Raw genomic sequence first — 25,623 nt, 5'->3', positions numbered from 1 at the left:
TAAAATGAAAAAGTTGACGCAAACGCCATCTATTATTACTCATTACAACTAGTTATCTTCTAACTTCTGGTAACTTAAAGTTAACTGAAGTTATTTCATAGCTCTTAGATGGCTCTATTCGTTTATATAGTTTTAAGATTTTTTTTCTAAAAATAGCACTTTCAATACATTCTTTGTATTCCAAAAAATAGCGTGCAATAAATAGGAAACTTTGTAATGAAACTTTAAAATAAATACCCAAAAACATAAAATTTATTTACAAAAATACCTTTAGTACTTAAATAACTTTAAACATCTATGTCTAATTGTACGTCTAGTATTGAAAAATCTTTTAAATTCCTAATATTTAAATAAGAATTATTGTATATACACAATTTAAGGCCTCTGCTCATTGATATTTAAAATTTATACAACACTCAATTATTTAAAAATTAATTCGAATAAAGCAATTACGAAATTCTATTCAGAACAATTTGTATAATGAATAATTTCACAAAATAACCGTGACATTATTTAAAAACAAAACAAAATAGTTAAGCGTAAATAAAAATAAATCTTACAACTACTGACTAGAAAATGACTAGAAATTATTTTTACAAATCCTAATAACGTACAAAGCAGTCGCTTATTAAAATTTACAAATTACAAAAAACATGATTATTATATTTATACAAATTATTTCTACGTTATATTTGTCCCATTCGCTATCGTTTTACAAATTCGGTTTTGCAAGAATTTAAAAATTATTCATGTTCGAACAATTCCTCAACATATTTAAATGCCCCTAACTCGTAAAATTATAGTTCTTCTTATTAATACTGTTTACTTTCGTGACGTCATGAAGTCAATACCTACTCATACTTTACTCGTGATGCTCTTGTTGTAAAAGAATGTTTTTTAAATAACAATCATCAAATTGCATTCTTAATCAAAACGTTAACTTTTTTATTTAGCATTAATTCCTTCTTAAAATTCCATTTTACTTCAATTCCTCGTTCAAGACGCTGCAGCAATATTATTGGGAACTATCTCTGACTCCTCATCAGCGGTATCTGCTTCGCTTTCCTTAGAAAGCAGTTCCTCTGGCTCGTCTCTCGTTAGTGCTCTGTACTTCTTGGCAATGATCTCCCAGTCAACAACATTTTCAATACGTGTCATATTGTTGAAGCTTAATTGAGAGCCTAGTGGACTTAAGTGCACAACAGATAGACGTGTGGAATCTAAAATCAAGAAAGTTAATTTAATTTGATTTAGATGGTTGCGGATTCTTTTCACGGTCATCTTGATGAGAATATAATACTCTACTGTCGCTGTCATTGTCAATAGCAGACCGAACCATTTTATTAATTCTGAACCTAATCAATTTTGGCCTGTAATTCTCAAAACAATAACAAAGTAAAAAAAATCGGTTATTATAAAATGTGTTAAAATACCTTTTGGAACAACCTGTCCTCGCTTCACTTTGGAAAGCCACTTTGCCCCTGCCTTAGATCGAGCACTTAATTGATCTTGTCTTTGCATTCCAATCATGTGAACTAAGCTTGGTCGTTTCTTCTTTGTCAGTCGATTCTAGAATGGGAAAATAACAAGTAAATACCAAGTTGTATAGAATTTATATGATAGAAGTAAAAGAAGTAAATAACAGGTGGCTAATAATGAACCCCTTATTGGTAAAAGCTTCCGTCGCTGGATGAATGACATAGTTCAATGTAACATGAATAAGAAGAGAGTGACGACAGAATTGACGGAACAAACATCGGTATAGAGAAAGAAAACTGGTGCACCGACCCCACATGAGTGACATAAGGGCAGGGAGATAATGATAATTAAATGTGTTATCTTACCTTACATCGGTGTATCAACCACATAAGCCACGTGGTTACCAAATTAAGTGGCGATGGCGCTGTATTCGTTCGATGCATGTTACGAATAAGCTTAGACAGTCCGTATTTCCATTCTATATCAGATTGTGCCTGTGAATTTAAATCAATAATAGAGAAATATTTGTATTAAATAAACATGTCAACACGCTTTTGTCTCAAATTATTAAAATCATCAAAATTATCGATTTCACGTGATTTGTTTTTAAAATCACAAGATTAAAAGTTAAGTAAACATACAAGACATTTTATAAGCTCAAGAGCTTTTTTTTATTAGTAAAAATCAGAATTTAAAAAAATAAAACGAAAAAAGATGCTGAAAGTAATTTCAGTTTAATTAAATTGTTTAATTAATTCAGATTTATCGCAACTTTTTTTATTTAATTATAATGCAGTGCTGATGTCAATTGATGCGTAAGCTTGAAACACGATTGAAAAGTTATTTTATTTTTAAATAATTTTTATCTGTTTAATAATGTCGAGAATTCTTAAAATTATTGTGATAGAGTTCAAACAACATAGCCGGCGTAGCGTCACGTATTTATAGTTTCTAAAAGGTACCTGAATTCTCTGATAAGTGTCTGACATCATAGCAATCAGTAGATTAATTAGTACCACCACCGACACCAGCATATAAATTCCGAACACAATTTTGAATAAGTAATTTGTCCACGCGGGTTGCGTATTAGTATCGTTTCGATGCACCCTCGTTTGCTCGGTAGTCGTCTGCCCGAACACAGCGAAGAATAGCAGCTCGAAGGAAAATAGCGGGTTCATTGTCACTGCGAACAAAACTCGAGCTCGAAGTAACCGTGACATTACCTGTATGCGCTGGTAAGTGTCCGACATCATCGCAATCAGGAGCGTTATGAGCACCACGACAGAAATCAGCAAGTAGCCCCCGAACACGAACTTGAAGATGTTCTGCGTCCACGAAGGTCTCACGCTTGATATGTAGTTCAAGTCGGACAATGTAATCTGGCCGAAAAGGGCGAAGAACAATTTCTCGAAGGCTTCGATCGGTGATAAAGTCACTAGAAGACAATACTCAAATGGACCAAATTCCAATTCGTACAGAACTCGGCACGAAAGACAGGTAGGGGTAGCTTAATGCGTCGTCTTGTCATTTAGCGATTAATTTTGTATTGATGAAGTTGTGTGTTCATGTTTTACATGGCATCAATATACCCCTACGACACAGACTAAAATGAATTCTTATCATTAGTGCTTATCGTAACAAATAGTTTAGGAATTTTTGAATTATCATCAACATTTTTGAAAGTAACCTTTGTTACGATAACAACTAATAATGAATTCATAAAAACTTTTAAACATCAACTAACTTGATGCCAAATGTGCACACGGATGGGGTAGATTGATACGTGTAAATGTGATGGAGATATGTTCAGTAACTGTGACTGTATTTTGAGTAAGATCGGTAATTTTGTAAATAGTTTATATCGATAGTCTTATGAAAATGTTGGTTAGAGTAATAAAGTTAGCCAATTCCACGATGCATCATTCCACCCCGATCCTATCTATGTAGCAATACATGATCGGTGTCGGCACCCCAAATGTGCCACAACGACGACAGCAAAAAACACATCCGTAGCAAAAAAGTGATACCTCGAGACACTGGTGAACAAACACGGGACATAAGGCAGCGACAGCGACGGCATGCGCAAAACATAATGCTCCATCGAATGCGGTGAGGTCGGCCACTCATTCCACTAAGACTGTGATTATGACGAGCCATGCGTCTTCCGTGTCCCTAACGACACCTGGAAAACACATCACTCGTACAATTCCACATAGCGTGTATTGGCATAAAATTGTGTATAAATCCAACATTATTTCACTAATTGCATAACAATATTATCAGAAAACTAACCGAATACATTATATTTAGTTGACTTATACTAAGTGTGTTCGTTTGTATTGTACAGACCTATCACATTCCACATTCATTGTGTATTAGCAGCAAAATTCTAAAGAATACTAACTTCAACATTAATATCAATAGACGATGTTAACATTCCCGATGTGACGGCGAACATTCAAGCCTGCAAGCGGATGAGTTTCAAATGAAATATGATGAAGCACACCGAGTTGTTATAATGATTTACTTTGTGAGCCACAAAAATATTAATATCGTTTGGTTCTATCTCTAACGCGGACTTACGCCCTGTCGGTCCCTGTTTCCTCCGATACGATTCTCCGGAAGGATTATCAACCCATTGTGAATCATATGTTTGTCTTTTCATCCGAAGGCTATTATCTATTTTATAATAATTAAAATTAAATCGATAATATCATTATTTTTTTAAATACTCAAATCAAGGTTACTTAACTTTGTACATTTTAGTTTGTACGAATAGGTGAAAACTAAAATGTTCAAAGACTTCATTAAATTTTTAAATTTTAAACACTCATGATGCAAAAGTTTTTAGTTTGGTTAGTGTAATGTAATTTAAAATCTAAATAGTTTTAGAACAACACTTACCGTCTGAAAAAATTTTCCTTCTCGCTTGCCTTGCGTACTTATTGTCTTCAGGTTTATTCAAGTTCCTAAACGGTTGATTTAAGGCGACAATATGCATCGAGAAACCGAAAACAAATATAGCTAATACTGCAAGAAATCTTCCTAAATCCTTCATTAAATCGCCAATAATAATAGCCCATGGTCCAAAAAGATGATGAAATGACAAGAAGTCCAATATTTGAACACAAGCTAATAAAAAAGATAGCGCAAAACATTGATTTCTGCAATACATTAGTGTTGGCCAGTATTTGGGCATAACGAAAATCCAACCAACGACATGGGTCGCTACCCCAATCATTCCTAATAATAGTACAGCTATTTTTATCCAACCTAAACCTGATTTATCACTAGGGTTAGTTAATTCAAAAAGTAGAAGGCCACTCAATGAAATGAGAAGCATCCATTCATACCATCTCGGGACCAAACTTTCCCTAAAAATGGAATTATAAATTGGTGTTATTGCTACTAGTGCTAGTAATATCATTAGATAAATATGGGCCGTTAAATACGACATGAATTTAATAATTGGAATTTTATTATATCTGTGTCCTAGTGGAAGAGAAAACACTATCCAAACTGGTGGACATATTATAAACGCAAAAAAAAGGAACATAATTTTGATGCCACTCCATTTGAGGCTTCCTCTCCAGAGTTCCTGAAAAAATCAATTGCTTTAAATATAGCAGTGTATATCTTGAAAAGAAAAATTAAAGCAGATGACAGAACTAAAAGGAAAACTAAAGTAGACGAAGTTACCTATTTTTTACCTGAAGATATCTTTGGACGACTGTGTGCGCTATGACTTCCTTTTGCTCATTTTCTATTAATACATCTAAAAATTCGATATTTCTATTATCAGTAGCAGTCAATATATGACCAGCCGAATCGGCACCGGCAGCTAACGCTAATAATTCTGTAGCCATTGCTTCGCACTGTTTACCAGCTGCTATAAGATCTTTGGCACGCTCCTTTTCCTAAAAGGATATTCTTAAACGATTATTTTCAATTTTATAACAAAAAATAATAACTGAAAATTTAAATTTACTTCATTCGTACCTTAGTAGATAAATTTATATAAAGGTTTGACAATTTTGCAGCTGTATCCACTGGTGCTGGTGAAACCAAAACAAATTCTTCAATAGGAATATTATTGTGGTTTTTTGAACAAACCATTAGATTATAAATAAATCTCTTATCATCCATAAGAGATTGTGTGTCATGCTCCTTATGTAATAAATATTCAAGTACATCATTATGATTTTCTGAAGCAGCAAACCAAATAGGAGCACAATTCAAATTTGTTTCGCTTTTAGGTGAAGCTCCAGACTCGCACAACAGCTTTACTACATTTAAATGACCAGCTTTTGCTGCACAATGTAAAGGAGTCCATCCATTTTTATCTGTGGCATTAATTTCTGCGCCTTGTCCCAGTAATACTTCGACCATTTGATAATGCCCGTATGTTGAAGCTATGTGTAAACCTGTTTTACCGTGTCTATCTATGCTTTGCAGCAATTCTGCTGATCTACTTAATAACAAGCCTACAATAGACATATGTCCACCAAAACAGGCAAGGTGTAAAGGATTGTAACCCTGAAACATGAGTATGTTATAATTATTAACATAAAAATCGCAAGAAAGGATTACTTAATTACAGAACAGATTTCAAAATGAAGTCAACCTAACTTACATTTTCATTTGAAGCAGCATCAACTTGTACCCCAGGAGAATTGAGAAGCAGTCTTACAACGTTTTCGTTCCCATTATAAGCAGCAAGGTGAAGTGGTGTAAGTCCCGATTCTGCACCTAGTACAGGCACTAAAGACATGCCCGTAGGTGGTTCAGACTTAACCGTTCCGGGAACGAATGAAAGTAGCTCGCGAACAGTTTCTGAAAAAAAAAAATTAAATTTTTAAGCCCAACTTGATTATCCACTGCCTCATTTACAGACGTATACACTAACCGGCTTGTCCATAATACGCTGCGATATGAAGAGGTGTCAAACCTAACTTTTTACTTGAAATTCTCAGAGTATTTGTTGACCTCATAACATCTAGAACATTAGTATGACCATGTTCAGCAGCTAAATGTACAGCTGTTAATCCTTCTCTATTTTCATCAGTACATGAAGCACCGGCTCTGACAAGAACTCGTACAACATCTGCGTGACCACCCTCCGCAGCTAATTGTAACGGAGTTGAATCATTTAATTTGTTTCTGGCTGATATAACACCAGTCCGATCAAATTTCATTAGTTCTTCGATAACTTTCACTGATCCCTGAATAGCGGCTATATGGGCACAGGTGTTGCCGTCTTTTGTAGTCGCCATGACTAGGTTGGGATGTTGTTGAAGAAATAACTGAACAACTTCAGAATAATTGTTCTGTGCGGCAGCATGTATTGGTTTTTGACCCAATTCATCAGTAGCATCAATGTTAGCTCCTAATTCAAGGAGTAATTTACAAACTTCCATTTGTCCACTAGCTGCAGCCAAATGCAATGGCGTTTGTTTCTTTAATGTAAGTACATCGATCATTGCATTGTGATCTCTAATGAGAAATTTGACTAAATGGGCATAACCATTCATCGCGGCTAAATGTAGAGCGGTTCTTCCATTTCTGGCTTTAGAGTTAATAAATGCTTTATTTGTTAATAAAGCATCGCATACTTGCAAATAACCATGTTCAGCAGCGAGATGTAACGCTGATCGACCTTCTACATCAAAAACATCTACCCTAGCGTGGTTAGTTAACAAATTATTAACAAGTTCCATATGACCTCGATGACATGCTATTAGGAGAGGCGTCCAACCTATAGAATTTTGTTTGTTGAGAGCTTTGCTGACGTCAGCAGTTGACATATCAGAAATCATTTCAGTCATCACGTCATTGTTACCAGCTATTGCACAAAAATGGAACACTGTCTCATGGTTATGTTTGGTCACTAATGTTACGTCGGCACCATTTTGCATCAAACATTTAACGACTTCTCGATCGGCGGAGGGCATTTTAACCTCTTCTTTTGTAATTTTACATGCAAAATGTAGTGCAGTTGCACCATCTTCGTCGACTGCATCTATGTATGCAGTAGCAATAGCTTCACCTTTGGTTTCTTTTACAAATTCGATTAACTGCCGCACTATATCTGGCTGGCAACTCCTACACGCCATATGAAGAGGTGTTTCACCGGACTGAAATCATTGAAATACCTCATGGCTAATTATAATATCAAATCAGGAAATACTTTCAAATAAAAATTACCATCCGTAATTTTACTAGCCCACAATTTGTTTCCGAATTAAGTTAAATTATTAATTAATATAATAGTATGATAATAAGAACAATTTACCTTTGTTTTCCTTAAAGGGTCACCACCGTCTTCAAGAAGAAGTAACAAAGTCGCTAGATTTCCATACTTAGCTGATACATGAACCGGTGTCATACCATCCTCAGTAGCCTTGTTTGGACCAGCTCCAGATTTTAACAACATGAGTGCACATTTATCTCCTATGAATTTAAAGAAAATACATAAAACGTTAAACGAAAGAAATTAAACATTTAAATAAGTACACGTTTGTAGGATTTTTTTCTATATATATATACGTTTTGATTTATATATGTAGATTTCTAATCATCTTACCATCTGGTATCCTAGCAGCTATATGCAAAGGTGTTTCTCGTTGCCTTCCTCCTCTTATATGCACATCAGCACCATACCCAAGAAGAGTTTCGACCACCGCGGGCTTGCAAGATTCTACCGCAACGTGGAGTGCTGTATAGTTGTCCTGGATAAAAATGATTAGACATAGTAATCAATCAACTACTTACACATCGAAGTACCAGGAAAGTGTAATTATTAGGATGTGTTGACATAGTGCTCGCTTGCTCAATATCATCGTCTTTAGGTACAACAAAGCAGAGCATCGAATTCACGCATGTTGCCTTAAGAGAATACACGCGAAATTGCGATGGCATAATCTTTATTCTGTGGTACACCTTGAATGTAATAATTCAAACAATTAAAAATAATTTCAGGTCCTTTCTTCGACTAAAAGTTAGGTAGTTCAACTTACATTGGTCGTAACATCCACACTCTCGCCTTTCTGTAGCAAAGTGTTGATGATACCAACATGACCGTACCTCGCCGCAGTGTGAATGCTCCGCGCTCCATCCTGTAAATATTTAACAAAACAACATCGATAAAACGGAAGTTATACGATAGGTCCAAATGACATCAGGTCACTTTTTATTTGATTTTTTAATTAATAATGCTATCAATTATGTATTGGCATTAAGAAAAATTCACTCTAAAAGAGGTGTTCCCGAGGTTCTTGATGGTAAAGGTTATGTAAAAAGATACAACAGAAATCAAGTAACAGTACTTTGTATTTTACCTACTGTACTAAAAAGGCTATAAATGAGGTTTGTCAATAATGTTAAAGACTGGATAATTCAATGGCATTAGGTGGACGACGCACGAGATTATGTACAGCGTTAGTGACTGTCATTTTAAAGAGCCACAACACTTTTTATTATTTTAAAACTTTACCCTATTTATACTAATGTAATTTCTATTTTAAACACGCATCCATCAAGAACACGAGAAGTAAACAAGTTTGTTAACCTGCGAAACGAGACCAAAACATAAAGTACTTTCTATACGATTTGGTTATGTTTATTTTAATTTCCTAAACACAAAACGCACGCTCCATTTCACCCAACTTTCATGTAAAAGCCTCATTTCTAAAAACATTACATTCTCTATTTAAATCGTAAATTATTAAAAACATAATCGTTTTCAAACTAATGGAGTAATTGAACTATATTTTTTTTGACGATCTATACCTTTTATTACCCTGTTTACCTTATTATAATCATCGTTACTTTTGTCTTTCCTCTACTAGACATAAGCCTTCACCAATTCCTTCCACAGTATGAGATCCAACACTTTCCACATCGAGCGACTTTTTCCGTCGGAACTGTTATACCTATGAAACAGAATCACCCACCTTATTTGGCATATGAAGATAGACACCTTTCTTGAACAGCATCATTGCACAGTCAGCGTGTCCGTTAAGCGAGGCGATGTGCATCAAAGTACTGCCGTCTTTTGTTCTTTCGAAAATGGAGGCCTTAAATTTATCCGCTAGAAGTTCGATGATGGCTGCGTGCCCATTTTCAGCTGCTAAATGCATTGGTGTCCGATCTGCGATTTGTTAAAAGTTCTACATCATTAAAAAAGCATATTTACTACAATATAGTAGAAAACAGTATAAGTAAGTTAATTAACTTAGGAAATGCAAATTTGAAGTTTCAAACTTTGTGTAAGAAAGTCGTGTTAGTGGAGTGAACTCAAAGAAAAGCAAACAAATAACTTCATAACTAGAAACAGTTACTTCTCCAAAGTCTTCCACGACCATCTAAACTTCCGTGTAAACTTTAATATTCTCCATTGATGGGTATCCTACCTTTAGAATGGCACTTCTAAGAACTACCTGAACCAAGTAACATATTAGCTTACCTTCATTATCTGTAATGGAAGCGTTCGCTCGCACACCGTAGAAGTACTTGACGAGAGGCTCGTCCCCTTCGGCGGCAGCGATGTGCAACGCGGTTTGTCCGGCGCCGTTGGTGGCGTCCACGGCCGCGCCGTAGTCCACGAGGATACGCGCCATGTCCACGTCTCGTCGCCGCGCCGCCAGATGCAACGCTGTGTCACCCGCTGGAGTCGATGCCTGGATACGTCAGCGGAACAAATGTTGGCAGTATCACAACGCTTAATCTTTTCCGCGACTTCAATTTAAAAATAACTGAACTTCCCCCTATTCTTACATGGACTTCTGTGTCTTATTTTCTATAAATAGATATTTCTTCCTCACGTGATATCTTGGTACAGCATCAGGTTATCACGGAGCTCATAGGTAGTGGTTGCCACTTAATATCACGTGAACTGCCGCCTCCTAGATAAAAACGTTTATCGTTGTTACCTTAAGCTGTTCTGCAGTTTGTGCGCTGAGCAGCTCGCGCACCATGCTCTGGTTGCCGGCCTCCACCGCCAGCAGAAGCGGAACCTTTCCCCTCTGCAACACCATTTCTCGAATTAGCTTTTTCCATTCCTTCTGCCGCGCGCGCTCCTTGTTCAACTCGATAAAACTCAATTCGAGCTTTTGTAGATCCCTGGAAGGGAAAATAGGAGGCGGACTCCGCACGCCCGACCACATATTCATATTGGCACTCTTCGGTGCATCCCTCCTGTCACCATTCATGGCGCTCGGGCGACTGATGCGCTTTAGCCCTGATTTGATTCACACCCGCACTGAAATTCATTCGATGCGGTGTCTATGCATAAACTACTCACGCCACTTGCGGCATACCACTGCACGGAGCTTCCCGACTTTCGCACAAAACAATACAAAAACTCATAAGTATGTATCGCAATTTTCGTTGACGATTCAATAGAACGATAGAATCGATTTACTTCCCTCGTGCAATATCTATATTGAATTTGATGCAACGCCAAGACTTATACGTACGTGATCCTCCATCGAGACTAGTCAACGACAAAAGCAGCGCGTGCGGACATCGTGGAGCTGCCTTGCTCAAGTCGTGCCGGGGAACCGACTGAAACGGCTTCCATTTAAATTACTAATTTTGAACTTCAGCGGCGACGTTATAACTAATATTCCGCGACTGATTTGCATTGTAAATTAAACGTCGTGACGTTTACTAGGCGGCTAAAGCTTGTCGGATAATTAGCTGCTTTCTATTCGTGCGGGGTGGAGCGCGCCCGCTGTGCCGGAATGTACCATACCACCGGCAACCTTGTGGCAGTTTTCCTGAAGGCGCTACACACCTTTATAATTTTTGCGTGATAGGCAACATGAACGTAGAGTTGCTCAATTCAGAAGTTTTCTCGAGTAATGTTTTTACTAGATGTCCGTAAACGTTGTTATGTTTACAGGCGCCTTTTGAGGGTAATTCCTGAATAAGCGGGGGATGGCTGTGCCAGGCGCGCGGGCGGATCACGCGAGCCTCGCCGTCGCGACCAATGTTGCATCCCACTAAATCTATTCTCTAATCAAAAACCTAATAACAATATCGTAAACTGAGAATTTACTATCTAAACTGACATATACCTCCATGACTATGCTTAGATTGGTTAACAACATACATGTTTCCAGATATAACATTATTGATTTTTCCAGATATAACATTTGTCAAATACTTTTTGTAACCATTATCACCGTTAATTACAGAAAATAAGTAAAAAATTTTCATTTCTATTAGAAAAAAGTTTGTGCAAATTAACTAAATGCAAAGATTTTCTAAAAGAAAGATTTTATAAAGAATCTTTACATGATAATATGCAAAATGCGAACACATTCCGTAAATAAAATCTAGGAAGCTCTATTCTAAAATAGCTCTATGGTTTGCTACAACATTACACGAGGCGACATGAATTCATTAAGTAGCCGGACCATGCGACGTAATTAATAACAATATTCATGTTGAGAACAAATAAATAAAGCTTGCTCTATTTTCAAACGAAACCTTTGTTGCCGCAGTCTAATTGGACACAGAAGATTGAAAGAAGCAATTAAAATTAACAGACTTGATTACTCTTTAATGCAATTATTGAATACGCTCTTTGTATTATTTTGTCTCCTTCACTTTTAGTGTCATGTCATACGATATGAAGGTGTATAATGACTAGGCTAGGCTAGACAAGCTAGGCTAATCCTGTAGTCAGACAAAAAACAATTATATATAGCGATCAATTATATGATCAATTATATTTGCAGCGATAACATTGTTAGCACCTGGACATATCATTACCATCATCGCAGCTTACTATCCTAAGTCCCCACTGAGGGATTCGGAGCCTACCCTAAGTAAGGGGTGAATAGATCATAGTCAACCACGCTCGCCAAATGTGGTTATGTTTCCCTTCACCGTAAGAAAGTCGGATACATGAACATATGTAAATCAAATTAAAACACATTGTTACATGGCGGGATTTGAACCCAGCACCTGTATGTTACAGGTAAAGTGCTTAACCCCTGAGCCACCGACACTCATGGACAGATCGCTGTTTGGAAATGATAGTTATGCTTTGCTCCGGATTAAAAGCGCCAGTTGAAGTTACTATCGGTTCTATCTTTATTATTAGTTCGCGTTCTGACCAACCGCTACCATTAGCGCCAAAATGGGGATAATCAAATAAGCATAAAAAATACCAAGGGCATTAGCTAGCTTACCCCATCCACACGTAGCCGTATGTCTTTCCCCGCTGCAGTGAGCAATGCGCGTAGAATGCTGGTGGCGGTGCCAGTCTGCCTGCTGGCTACCAGGTGCACCGCCGTCTGCTGCCGACTCTGGGATGAACACACTTGTATTACTACTGCACTCAGAGTAATTTGATGGTCCTTATTAATGATCATCTTTAATGATATCATCATATAATCACCATTTTTGGGGCCGAAATAATGAGTATGTTGTCACAACAGTCTGTTTGTTTGTTGTTTGGTGTTTGAGCACCAAAATGAATCTTATAGGGCAGCCAAAACGGTGAGAATTAACACTTTTCATGTTACTATGATTTTTTTTATGAAAATGAACTCGCCAAGCAATTCAACGGCACTTAACGTTTTAAAAAAAGCGAAATCTATTAGCTAAAACTCAAATTAAGCATCTACAAAATAAGAAATTTTAATTCTTGTAACAGCGGCATCTAGTGTTAGCTTCCAAACTTTCTTGTTTTATAAATAGATGTCGCTGTAGGTAATAAAATAATTGAGTTATGTTTAAATTAATGCAGTAAAAATTAAGCCCCATCTCGATTGAAATGTTAGCAAATGAAGCTTTTTAGCAGTATTATTGTTATAATGCTAAAAAGTACAAAGATCAACAAGTTTTACATATTATTTTTAATCTAATATAACAAATGTCTTTAAATGAGAATACAAATATTCGAAATCTCTTCAAATGTGAAAACGACCGAATTAACATGATTTTAAATACTTACTCCGCCTGTAGCGAAAGGATCGACACCGCGTTTGGACAACAACAACTTGACAATATCTTCTCTCGAGTACATCGCTGATATGTGCAGCACATTATAGTTGTCCTGTAATTAATAAATCAGATATAGCAATCCCTTTGTTATAAAAAAACTATTGTTGGGGTAGGTTTGTTATAATTTATCTTTTCCATTGAATTTGACTATACTAAAACTTTATGTTTTCTATGTTTTTTCAGAGAAATAGAAGGATGACTACTTATATGTTTTTGTACATGTTTCATAAAAAACTGAAAACAACAATTCAAATTATACAAAAATCTAACTTAAATCTAAATTTTAAGATGATTAATTAATCCTTGATTTATGTAGGACTTGATTTTAAAGAAGATTTAAAAAAATATAATGAAAACAAACATAATTTTGTAGCAACCCTGATAAAGAATAGGAAAAGGGGTCCGCGTTACGTTCATTCCTTCATGCCAGTGTCAGCCTCACCTCGATAGAGGTAATTTAAACATTGTTGTATAAGTAACTAGCTTTTTCCCGCGACTCCGTCCGCGCGGATAAAAAAAAGAAAACGGGGTAAAAATTATCCTATGTCCGTTTCCTGGTTCTAAGCTACCTGCCCACCAATTTTCAGTCAAATCGATTCAGCCGTTCTTGAGTTATAAATGGTGTTACTAACACAACTTTCTTTTATATATATAGATTAGAAAATCACTGAAACGCATTAATACATCATAATAAAATTTAAATGTCTGTTCCAAAAATAGCCGACTCCCTCCGTGCGCAATTAAAAAAAACGTAATTAGTAGCCTATCTTTTCCTCCAAACTATAATCTTCATATATGCCAAATTTCATCGAGATCCATTGAGTCGTCCTAGATACCTTCAAACAAACATCCATCCATCCAAACATTGGCATTTATAATATAAATGCATATGTAAATTAAGTAATGAACATCAAAATACATTTTGTGCAGCATAGTTTATATGGCATTTCATATTACAAGTATAATAAAACATAATTTCTTTGCATGCAAATAATTTTAATTTGTATTGTATGAATAAAATTTACATTAAAATAGGTCAACGTTTTATTAAATGCAAAAACAGTAACGTCTTATTTAACTACATGCATTTTATGCACATTTTACCAATTATCCACATTTGACCTTTGAATGAATAAAGACTCCACATTCATTAAAGTTCAATGAACCAAGTTGTCATTTTTTTATTTTATCATTTCACAAAAAGCATATTTTAACACTACTTGATTTATTGTTTTAATATTAGTAAGACCTAAGCATAACGGCACTCCCTGAAAGCAAATTACATTACAAAAGCTCGATATTTTTACAGCAAATGGCACAACGCGATCTAATGTCGCAGATAAGGATCGAAAATTGCGTACAAAAATTCTTATCGCTTCATCAAAGAAGCTAACCTATACGTAACAAACACTCTTTTAACTGTTATTTCTCATCTTTTTAAATAGAGATTCATGTAGAATTAAATAAAGAATTTTAAGCTTAGTACAGTTAGCACGGTCCCAGATAATAATTTACTCTTGCACTTAAAAAAGCCGGAACAATCAGATTGTTTAAAGTAATCCCAACAATTTACGACATGTGTTGTGTGTAAGAGTCCGGTTAATCCCGATTTATAAAATAAAATGTACAAAAAATTATCAACTTACATTATTCCTCGCTCCAACATCAGATCCGAGTTCTATTAGACGTTCTACAAAGGCTGTGCGATTGTCTTTGACCGCATACATTAGAGGTGTCATTCCTGTCGCCTGCAACAAAACAAAATATATTCAAAATTACAAACAAAAACAGCTCGTAGTTGGTTTCGAGCACATGTCTTCGCAGTTGGGTGATAGAAGGAAAGCACTCGGGAATGTGCTCCGCAACACAGTGTCGTGTAAAATGTATCGTATGGCATTTCGAGCCGCCTTAAAGTTGGAATCGTAATGTACTTAACTACATCGTCAGGTGATTAATATTAATTATACGTTTTACTTGTTGTAATCCATCAACTTATTAAAATGAAATGGACTCTATATTACTTTATACTTGGGAGCTAAATAAAAACCACTTTTATTACAAAAAAAAAATACTTTCGTCTCTTAGTGTAATTATTTTCCAGTACATCTATAATGAAAGCCTCATTCAGTGATCACGTTACTAGTCTGAGTATGACAGTTCAATAAGTAATGGCGGTTTTTTATCAATTACTGTGTTAAATGATGTGAGAAAATAAATATGTTTTAAAAAAATATTACAATAATATACAGAAAGAAGAAGGAAGAAAACCTTTTTTAAAAAATCTTGCTCCGAGACTCACAAACTATAAAAATGTATTACGACTATAAAACTATATAACCAAATATTCTTGTAAAGTTATTTCATGTTGTAAAACAACCCTTAACTACAAATATATAATGTATATATTCGCATGCAGTTTCTGGCTGACACACTAATGACTGTGCAAAGTTCTCACTGTGATTAGAAAAGGGGGCGCAAGCATGACCGAAGGTAATTATTCATAATATTTGATTATATCACACCCTGTATGTTGATTACACCTCGCATGTTTAAAGTTCAAGGGGAGATTTTAAAACAATTTCTTGGTAACTCAGATTGATGTAAGTAGAAAAAGAAATATTACACTATTTTCCTAATGACAAAATTTGAATTAATTTTATATTTTACAATCTCCCTCTAATATAATAAAATATTTACAGTTTGACCATAACTTTGGTCGTAGTAATATCACAGTTTTTTTTTTCATTTATTATCATGTACTTAAATCAAATTATAACATCTTCCTCTTTATCTCTTTCATACTTAGACACATAACTACCGCGTTCTCCCCCCCTCCCCGGGGGCGCTGAGCAAAAACATGCATGTAATGCATATAAAGCATTCCCCTCTAAAAAAGGGAGGTACAGAAAGCGAATATATCCCCGTTCTACGCGTCCACTCCTCTACTTCCCTTTCCCATTTATTACTTATACAAAAAGGATAGCAAAGAAAGATGACTAACATACTACATGCGAACGAAATCGCAGGAAACAGCTAGTAGGTATATATTTTTAGGTTTCTTGATCGACCTCGCTGACTAGTTTAAGTTTTCGTATAACACTTTAGATTACATAACTTAGGTCTCTACTCCGGCGTAGGTCACGAAACAAAATAAGCTTCTTTAGTTTTATACACCGGCCGAACACTCTGGCTGTCATTTAAGAATGATTGTTAAATGTAGCATTAGATAATCTATAAAATACTAGCTTTTACCCGCGACTCCGTCCGCGCGGAATAAAAAATAGAAAACGGGGTAAAAATGATCCTATGTCCGTTTCCTGGTTCTAAGCTCCCTGCCAACCAATTTTCAGTCAAATCGATTCAGCCGTTCTTGAGTTATAAAAAGTGTAACTAACACGACTTTCTTTTATATATATAGATTATGTGATATAATATATCTGCGATAAACTACAATGAGAATGCTAAAACATCAACAAGTCACGCGTTGATATATTCTTGCACTGCTTATCTACGAGTATGTAATTTTTTATTAGTCATTGTTATGTGTTATTTACTGTTATAAAATATGTTATCGTGTAAACTATTATATAAAGTGCGTATCGTATCAAATTGATTACATAATGTAAGGATGATATGCAGTTGTTTTAAATAAAAATTAAAACAAATGAATATGTTTTCTCTCGTACTTTACTTTGCCCCATCACAGGTGAAATTCAGTATTCAGGAGGTGGAGAGAGTGTAATGGTGTAGGAGTAAACCTTCCAATGATTAAGTTGTATTAACGCAGAAAATAAAAAGCATATACCATTTTCACATGGAACATTTTCCTATGATTAAAGTGTCAACCCTAAATTTGAGGGTTGTCACGCTTATTATAGAACTTCAATAAATCAATGTAGGAAATATAAAGAGCTAATCTAATCGTTTGACGTGAGCTATTTTTGTAACTGTGTTAAAGTTCAGATTAATAAAAAAGTCGAACGTACTCGGCCCATGTTTTCTTGTGGGCAATTTCTGACGTCGAATGTAAGTGGCGCACCCAAATCTTGCACCGTAATAACACAGGTAATTCAGGTCGCGACATTAATCTACAATACTATATGCTGATTTTACTGCAACGCTCGTTAGTTGCTTAATGTATTTTTTTATAGTATTAATACTAGTACAGACATCTACTGTATTTAACAGCTACTACCTATTGTAATATCTTAAATAATAAATCAGAGACATGTCGGCTTATACGTCTTCATTGAAGGACTCGAAATCAACCTGTTAGGGGCGATTTTGTCTTAGTCAACCACGCTGGTTTAGTTTGAATTGTTCGACTTCACACACACTTTTGTATGTGTATGTGCAGGTTGCATCACGATATTTTTCTTCACCATAAGAATCTGGGATACATGTACATAAATATGAAATTCTGAAATTGAAAAACATACATAAAGGTCCGGTTTTTGGTCCAGTCCGATGGTTAACAAAGTCAACGTCGGTGACACAATAATTTGCAGAATTATCAAAGAAAAAATGGTGTTTTTGGGTGTAATATCAGGTAATTATATATAGCGTTTCGATTAAACCTATATTCAGACAGGGGAACGGACATACATAACATAAATTGTTATCTCAATTACATTGGGATTAATAAACTTACAAAGACAAAGAAACAATCGAACATCGCCATGTTTAATTTTAAAAACCTTTGATAATATGAATGACATCCGTACATTTACATTAATTGGTAATAATAACAATAAAGAATAAGCAAAATTATAGTTAAAAATTGTAAGTACGATCGAAAAGACATAAATAAATTTGAGAATACTAAAAACACGAGATTTCTTGTGTATAAGTAAATGTTCACGTTTAATTAAATTGTTTTCGAAAAATATTAATGTATCTTGACTTACGTAACTTGATCATTACTTTATCAACTTTTATTACATTTCTTTTTTACTTATCTTACATCAAATGAATCCAAGATTCAAAATAACGAAATATTTCCAGAGGAGACGTTGACCTCTCCAAAAAATTGCAACGAAGATACCTACCTTATAGATATATAATACCTAACAGCTACTAAATTCTCCGTAACTACAAACATAAAAATAAAGCTAGTTATAACCTATAAATCCATGTCCAATTTCCTATTATCTGTTTAATTTTACCACATCATCGTAATCAGGTCTACTGGCAAATTGCAATATCCGATGGAATGCTTTTAGTCAAATTAATACGTCGGAACTCTGACCCAGCAAAGTCAGCTTAGTCATATCCGTAAGAAGTAAACCCTTTGTTAATAAAATAACTGGTGTTTTTTACGATTTAGATTCTAGAAACCAAGGATAAGGAGTCATTGTTGTCCAAAAGTCAAATGAATCATGGATTTCTTAATAATTAAATTCTTTGATTTAACATTTATTTACCAGAAGATGTCCGTAAATTTGTAAGCATAACATTTTAAAGTTGTATTAATTAAGACAATTTTCGAAAAAAATGACACGAATAAAGCTTTTAGTCTTCTTTGCTTTTGATTCGGAGTCAACTAATTATATCATTAATTTGCCACAAAATATTCTCATTGTGTAGATTTATCCCGGAATTATTTTCTGCTGTAGTTATTGGGAATGACGACTGAGATGACGGAAGAGTGATCGATCGGACTTGCTGACCCTACTAGTGTGGGAGAAGGATAGCATCAATAAGGAATTAAATCGATTTGAATTAATGAAATTGTTAATTTCATTAATTCACAATAACTCTTACTCGAATGTCTCCTTTCATAAAAAATAACACCAAATTCAACATTATCAATGACATCATTATTGCAATTGGCTTCTTCAGAAACTTCGTGACTAAGCGTGCGTGTTTATTGTTATTTCTTTCATTATTATACCAAAATTCTTATTACTCCTTAAAAAATTCTGCGAAAGCACAAAACTGTGAAACTTTGTCCATCGAGATAATGAGTAAGGAATTATGAATGATGGTAGACTATAATTGATCTGTTAGATGGAATAGAAGAGTTTTACTAAGAATACATAGTTTATAATTCTCTATTCCTAAAGAAAGTTTAGCAAATAAATTTAAAATACTTTTGATTTTTTCTTTCCTCGAACGGGTGTCAATTGCAGATAAGTTATTCATTTGATAAACCAAGTGTTAATGCTCGCATTGCGGGCATTAAAAAGGGCGTAATAAAAAAGGACTACTGTATTTTCCACAGTTAACCTTGTATATTTTGGACAGGTCAGCAATACTCAAGGATGTAGGAGCCAAGGTCGAAAATCTCCCATCGATTAACAGTATTTAACACGCAAAACTTTTGGGTCCTACCCTTGACACACAAACTGAAGTCCGAACGTTGAGCTTAGTAAGAATTATGTAGGGTAAAGTAGAAAAATGTTTCCTAAACGGAAAGCGGTACGTTACCAGCTTTCAAGGTCTCACTGGTCCGACACTGGTCCTTAAACTCTGCTTGTTAGCGATATCTGTTCAAGGGTAAGAAACGGCTCACTCTTATAGATAAAATAAATACGCAAGGTCAAAGTAAAAAAACACAAATCCCTAGGAATTGTTCAATCTTAGAATTTATCGTTCATTTTATTACAATTAACTTCGTTTACGCAAGATCTACGTGGAATACTTACGACTAAAGCTTGTTGCTTTTTTAACGTATCATTTTTTCTATATTCTATTTTTCTTTCTTATATTCCTTTTTTCTCATAATTTTTTTAGACTGTTATACAAATTATTGACTGTTGAAATTATTGAATGTATACATTGAAGAAAGGATTTCAATAATTTTAAAGTTGTCACTTGATGCAAATGTTTTTTTTTGCTTTTAATTTTTGTGACGTGAAAAAAAACGGATTTTTGTTTTAATGACTCATTATTCAAACTTTAAATTAACTGGTAACTTAAAGTAAAACTAGTCAGTGAGTAGCAGTGAAATGACGTCTGACACATTTACCTCACGCCATTCTCTTATGACTTAAAATATTAAAACTGAAATTAAAACTCGTTGGTTATAACTTCAGGTACTGCTTTTATAAAGTTTTCTCTTATATAGGTTCTATCTTACTAATATAAATGGGAAAGTTTAGATGAATAGATGGGATGGATGGATGTTTTTTTGAAGGTATCTCCGGAACAGCTGAACAAATTTTGATAACATTTAGTACAGATGTAGAACATAGTCTGGAAGGACACATACGTAACTTATTAGGTTTTTTTTAAATCTCGAATAAGCGGAGTGCAGGCGACAGCTAGTAACATTTATTTGTGATTAATAATTTATTTCCTTCTATAAAATACTACTTTACGAATTACTGAATTGTGTTTGTCAGCACGTGCTGATGAAATTAAAGGTTACTCTGCTGGAAATGTACAAAAACATTTTGTCTTGGATTTTAAGAATCAATACCTTTCTTACCTATCCTACCTTTAACTCAAACACAATTTATGTGTATTCATTTCCCAGAACCCCAAACTAGCTAATGGAATTTATGTGCCACTGATGTAACATAGCCCTCTTTGAATGTGAAATTTATTCAAGTCGGTATGAAATGAAACATTTTGTAAAGAAAGTTTTTTAGCCTTCCAACGGCGACTTGCGATATCGTTTCATAAACATGGAATTATCATAATTAATTTGGAAAGGGGGAAACGGCTCGTGAAAGTTTGTTGAATGACATTTTGAAAATAAGTAGTATTTGGTATTAGCTGTCGACCGCGACTCCGTCCGCGAGGAATTAAAAAAAAAAACTTGAGAGGTGTCAAGCGACACCCGGATGGAACGAAGTTCCTTTCTATTAAATAGTGAAGGAACCAATGTTTATTCTATGAATAAAAAACTTAAGTCTTCACAAGAAGTACATTTTATTTCTATGAATTTTCGTTATATATTGTCACGTCGTTGTCATGGTGAAGTAGCGCTCATTCGTCGTTAACATACTTACTATAGCAAAAAGTGTCGTGACAACTTTTCGTAAGAATTTTTTCCGTCTAGCCCCCTTTCACAACGCGCGATAAGGAACTTCGTTCCAAAAAACATAATAAGTATCACATGTGTTCTTCCAGACTATGTTCTACACGTATGATAAATTTCATTGACATCCGTTGAGCCGTTTTAGAGATACCTTCTTACAAACATCCATCCATCCATCCATCTAAACATTCGCATTTATAATATTAGTAAGATTAATATGATAAGTTTGGATTTTTGTCGAGTATCAAAGATGAAAAGCAAAAAAAACCTTAACGTCCGTTGTTGGTTTTGACATCTTAATCTCTATATATATAAAAGAAAGTTGTGTTAGTTACACTATTTATAACTCAAGATCGGTCGAACTGATTTAGCTGAAAATTATTGGGGAGGTAGCTTAGAACTAGGAGACGGACATAGGAACTTTTTTTTCTTGTGTGCATTTTTTTTATTCGCGGGTAAAAGCTAGTAATGAATAAAGTGCACCTTAATTAAAATATTTTGTACTAGATTTTGTGTACGGGTAACTTATATAAATAAATAAATAATAATTCAGTTATATAATATTTTATGTTACGTTTAATAAAAAAAACAAAATATACAAATTGAAGACCAATTTCAAGAATGTTATCATACCGGCTGTAATACCAAGAAAAAAAAAATATTGATCCACAAACATTTTTACAATTTCTTAGGACTCTGCCCCCTGTGGTAGGTGGGGACCTGTGTTACAGGAGTTAGTGCCTTCTCTTAATCTACGCTTAAATAGGTACTTATTCATACAATATGCTTGTATGTGTGCGCGAGCGCGCACGTGTGTGTATGTGTGTGTTTGTATTTGTGCTTGCGTATGTGTGTGTGTACGTGTATGTGTGTTTGATAACAATTAACATGTTGATTATTTTTTTGTATTCAATGTGTTGATATCTTTTTTAATATTATCATATTAAACTTTGCATGACGTAAACTTTTTTCATTCATAGTCCTTGACACTTAAAATAATATTGGTCTAAATTCCGCTCGTGTATATACGCAATAACATTTCGAAGGTTAGCCTTAGAAAAATTAGTGTTTAAAATTTACCTCTACTTAATCTGACGTAAAACTTCTTTTTCTTTTTATTTCCAGTTATTATATAAATATATTTAGTGTTATCTTCCAGAAATTATTTAACATTAATGTCTAGTAACATTTCGAAGATTGGCGATAATCAGTGGGCCTAGCACGAATAATTGTGACAATCGCCATTTTATCGTTATCGCCAAAATATTATTAGAATTTGTGCAACGCCCCATATCTATGTATCCATCTCTTTCGGGCGTAAAGTACACCAAAAATCTCAGTCTAATTTTGACATAATTGACGACGTTGACACGAACCGCAGCTCTCAATAGTGTTCTTTCTGAATCACTGACGTAAGTTTTTTAGCCAGAATATCCTTTCCCAAACTTTGTTTTCCCTGAATCTTACATTAATTGATGAGCTGTAGCAGTTCATATTTTGCGTTACCCATTATATGGTGTAAATTTTCCAGCTAGTTTGGATTTAATTATTGGAATAAATGGCTCATCACTGTTGTTGTTACTGTCCATTTCCACTGGCAACATACAAAAAAAATAAGAAGAATGTTCTGTAATTGAACAGTTGTTGTGACCTTGGGACCTGACAATCATACTACATAAAGACCTGTGTGACCACACTCTTACATATCAACGTAATCATAGCTCTACTTCTTTTACTCTGCCTTATTTCTTCTAAATATATTGCCTATTATTATTATTTATCTTACGAAGCATTAAAGGTACAGACATGCCTATCGTGTCGATCCAACAAAACTAATCATACATGATAAACTTTTCCATCGATCTGGTGGGGTCGCAGTAAGAGCAGTAAAAAGGCGAGATGTCTCGTGGCGGGCTGCACGCGATCCGTTGCCAAGATATCGAATAACAGCGCTATGGGGAGACGCGACTGAACCCCACAACCACTCTATGCAGGTTTTTCCAACTTATAAGTAATCAAGATTGTTTTAACAAAAAATTGCGGGACACTAAATGTGGAAGGCTTGACCATGCTTATTGTTACAGCTATTTTATTAAATTAGGTGTCACAGGATGTCTTGAATTCTACTGCCAGATAATCTGCCAGTCATATCTAGATTAATCTATTGACTTGTAGTAGTAGCGGTGACCATTCTTCCTGTGAACTGCTGGCTTTTTTTCCTATGCGTCTATTAAAATATACAGATTTAGACGTAACCTATTATACCTACTATTAGTAATTTATCATTAATAAGAGAACACCTAGACAGGCCCAGATTTTTTGGCATTGTAAAGACCGTTTGTGATTTTATTTGATTAATCAATACCTAGATCTATATCTATCAAGATAACTATATTAATTGGTAACTTTCATAGGTAAATGCATGTAAAAATACATTTAATCATTAAACTGCAATCTTCAGTCATCTTCTAGGCAGGGATTCCTAAAGGGGTCGACATCGACCCCCTGGGGTCGATATTGAACTTAAAGCATTGCTAATTTTTACTCTGTCTTCTTCTATTGACCTCTCTTGAGTCAGAGTGAAAAATAAAAATAATAACAATAATTGATCTTCAAAGTAGATAATTTGGCCATGGGGGTCTGTGGAAACGGTTCATTTTGGAAGTGGGAGTCACTTGTCCAAAATAGTTTGGGGATCCCTGTTCTAGATAATCAAGAGAAAAATGAGAAGATATATTTAAATCAAATAGAAGTAAATATAAACGAACAAGAATAATTGTTTTTAAAAGATAATGAAATGGATAAAAGATCAATTCTTTATATCGAAAAAGCAACAACAGTAAATAAAAAAAAAGTTAAAAGCAAAAATCGGTTTGGTGTAAATCTGAAACCTCATAGTGGTTTAATATTGTGGCCTTCTCACAATCGTAAAAACAAAATTAATGGAAATGCTTTTCTTAATTCACGGCCATAAAAAATCAAATTATAACAGCACGTAACGTACAGTAACGAACTTATCGGGATTTATGTAAATGTTAACTTTAATCGCAGGAGTTGATGCTAAGGGTAAATAGTTAGATTAAGAGTCCTTACAGTAGTACATGGACATTTCCACGAATGCTATTCGTTCTGTAAACTTTATGTTGAACCCTTTCGAATAAGGAAAAAGAAAAAAAAACAGTAACAGTACGATCAAAATACACATTTGTCATAAGGTCCAAGTAGAAATGTTCCTGTCGATCAGATTAGAAGTCTTCTTGATTCTCTGCCTGTCTTTGTTGGTATTTTCAACCTTTGAAGTACATGTTATTTGCAAAATATATAGGCCAATAAAGTGGAACAGACATAATGTGATTTGTGAAAAATGAACATTTTAACTTAATATCAATATTACCGGATCAAGTATGCCAGCCATAGGCACAGTTACAGTGTCCTCGCCGCCAGCAGCCACCAACTTCTCCAGCACCTTAAGGGTCTGTTCCACCGCCGACCATTCCCCCTTCTGCGCCAGTCCCAATATCTTTGTCGCCGCATCCCGCATGTTAACACCTGCACTAGGCGGCTTCGGCACATCTCCGTTGGTCTCCTTAACCTCCTTCTTATCGCCATTGTTGGAAGACGTCTCTTCTTTTTCTTCTGTATTCTTAGCTGCTGTAGTTTTGTCATCATCTATGTTCTTCTTCGGTGGTCCTTTGCCACCTTTCTTGCCGCCTGGCGCTTGCGACATTCTCACTTCATTACCCTAAATCTGAGAAACACTATTCGTGAGCACTACACTGAAGTTCGCGAACGATCATGGTGGTTATTTAAACGAGATATGTTGACCGGTGGACGGACGGAGCATGACTGCGGCAGTTGCGTAGCGGAGTCGACTTCTTGCATGATTCGAGTGAATAAAGTCGACGGCGACGTAACTTGGATTTACAAACAAAACTCACAAAGCCACCGTCTAGGAATGTCTTATGCATTGACCCATTTGTACTACGACAGGGATATGTGAAGCCTTGGAAATAATTACCAATTAATTAATTCATTTCAAACTTTGTTACTTTTTTAAAGAAAATGTACATAGCTAAATATTCAAATAATTAATTAATTAATATAAAAAATTTCGTAGAACGCGATTACTGTTTACAATT

The 25,623-nt window shown here is 34.9% G+C and overlaps 1 protein-coding gene across 2 annotated transcripts; it reads right to left on the bottom strand.

Annotated features, from left to right (window-relative positions):
• Positions 1-700: 700 nt before the first annotated feature.
• On the bottom strand, positions 701-25,243 carry LOC106710071 (serine/threonine-protein phosphatase 6 regulatory ankyrin repeat subunit B). Of its 2 annotated transcripts, none has more exons than XM_014502049.2 (19): positions 24,879-25,243; positions 15,144-15,245; positions 13,448-13,549; positions 12,681-12,797; positions 10,410-10,502; positions 9,944-10,157; positions 9,432-9,628; positions 8,496-8,594; positions 8,063-8,207; positions 7,772-7,929; positions 6,386-7,613; positions 6,113-6,312; positions 5,479-6,015; positions 5,190-5,396; positions 4,384-5,077; positions 2,703-2,914; positions 1,845-1,973; positions 1,434-1,569; positions 701-1,220 (listed from the first exon to the last, which is right to left on the bottom strand). In XM_014502049.2, the coding sequence occupies exons 1-19, from the start codon at positions 25,209-25,211 to the stop codon at positions 997-999; spliced, it is 5,127 nt and encodes a 1,708-aa protein (XP_014357535.2). In that variant the 5' UTR covers positions 25,212-25,243; the 3' UTR covers positions 701-996. The 2 variants fall into 2 exon arrangements, with proteins under 2 accessions (XP_014357535.2, XP_014357534.2); XM_014502048.2 differs by lacking the exon at positions 2,703-2,914 and adding an exon at positions 2,442-2,662.
• Positions 25,244-25,623: the final 380 nt, after the last annotated feature.

This window comes from Papilio machaon, chromosome 7 (genome assembly GCF_912999745.1).
Source record: "Papilio machaon chromosome 7, ilPapMach1.1, whole genome shotgun sequence".
Classification (NCBI taxonomy): Eukaryota; Metazoa; Arthropoda; class Insecta; order Lepidoptera; family Papilionidae; genus Papilio; species Papilio machaon.
Note: the sequence above shows the minus strand (reverse complement) of the source record. Positions and strands in the feature narration are given on the sequence as shown.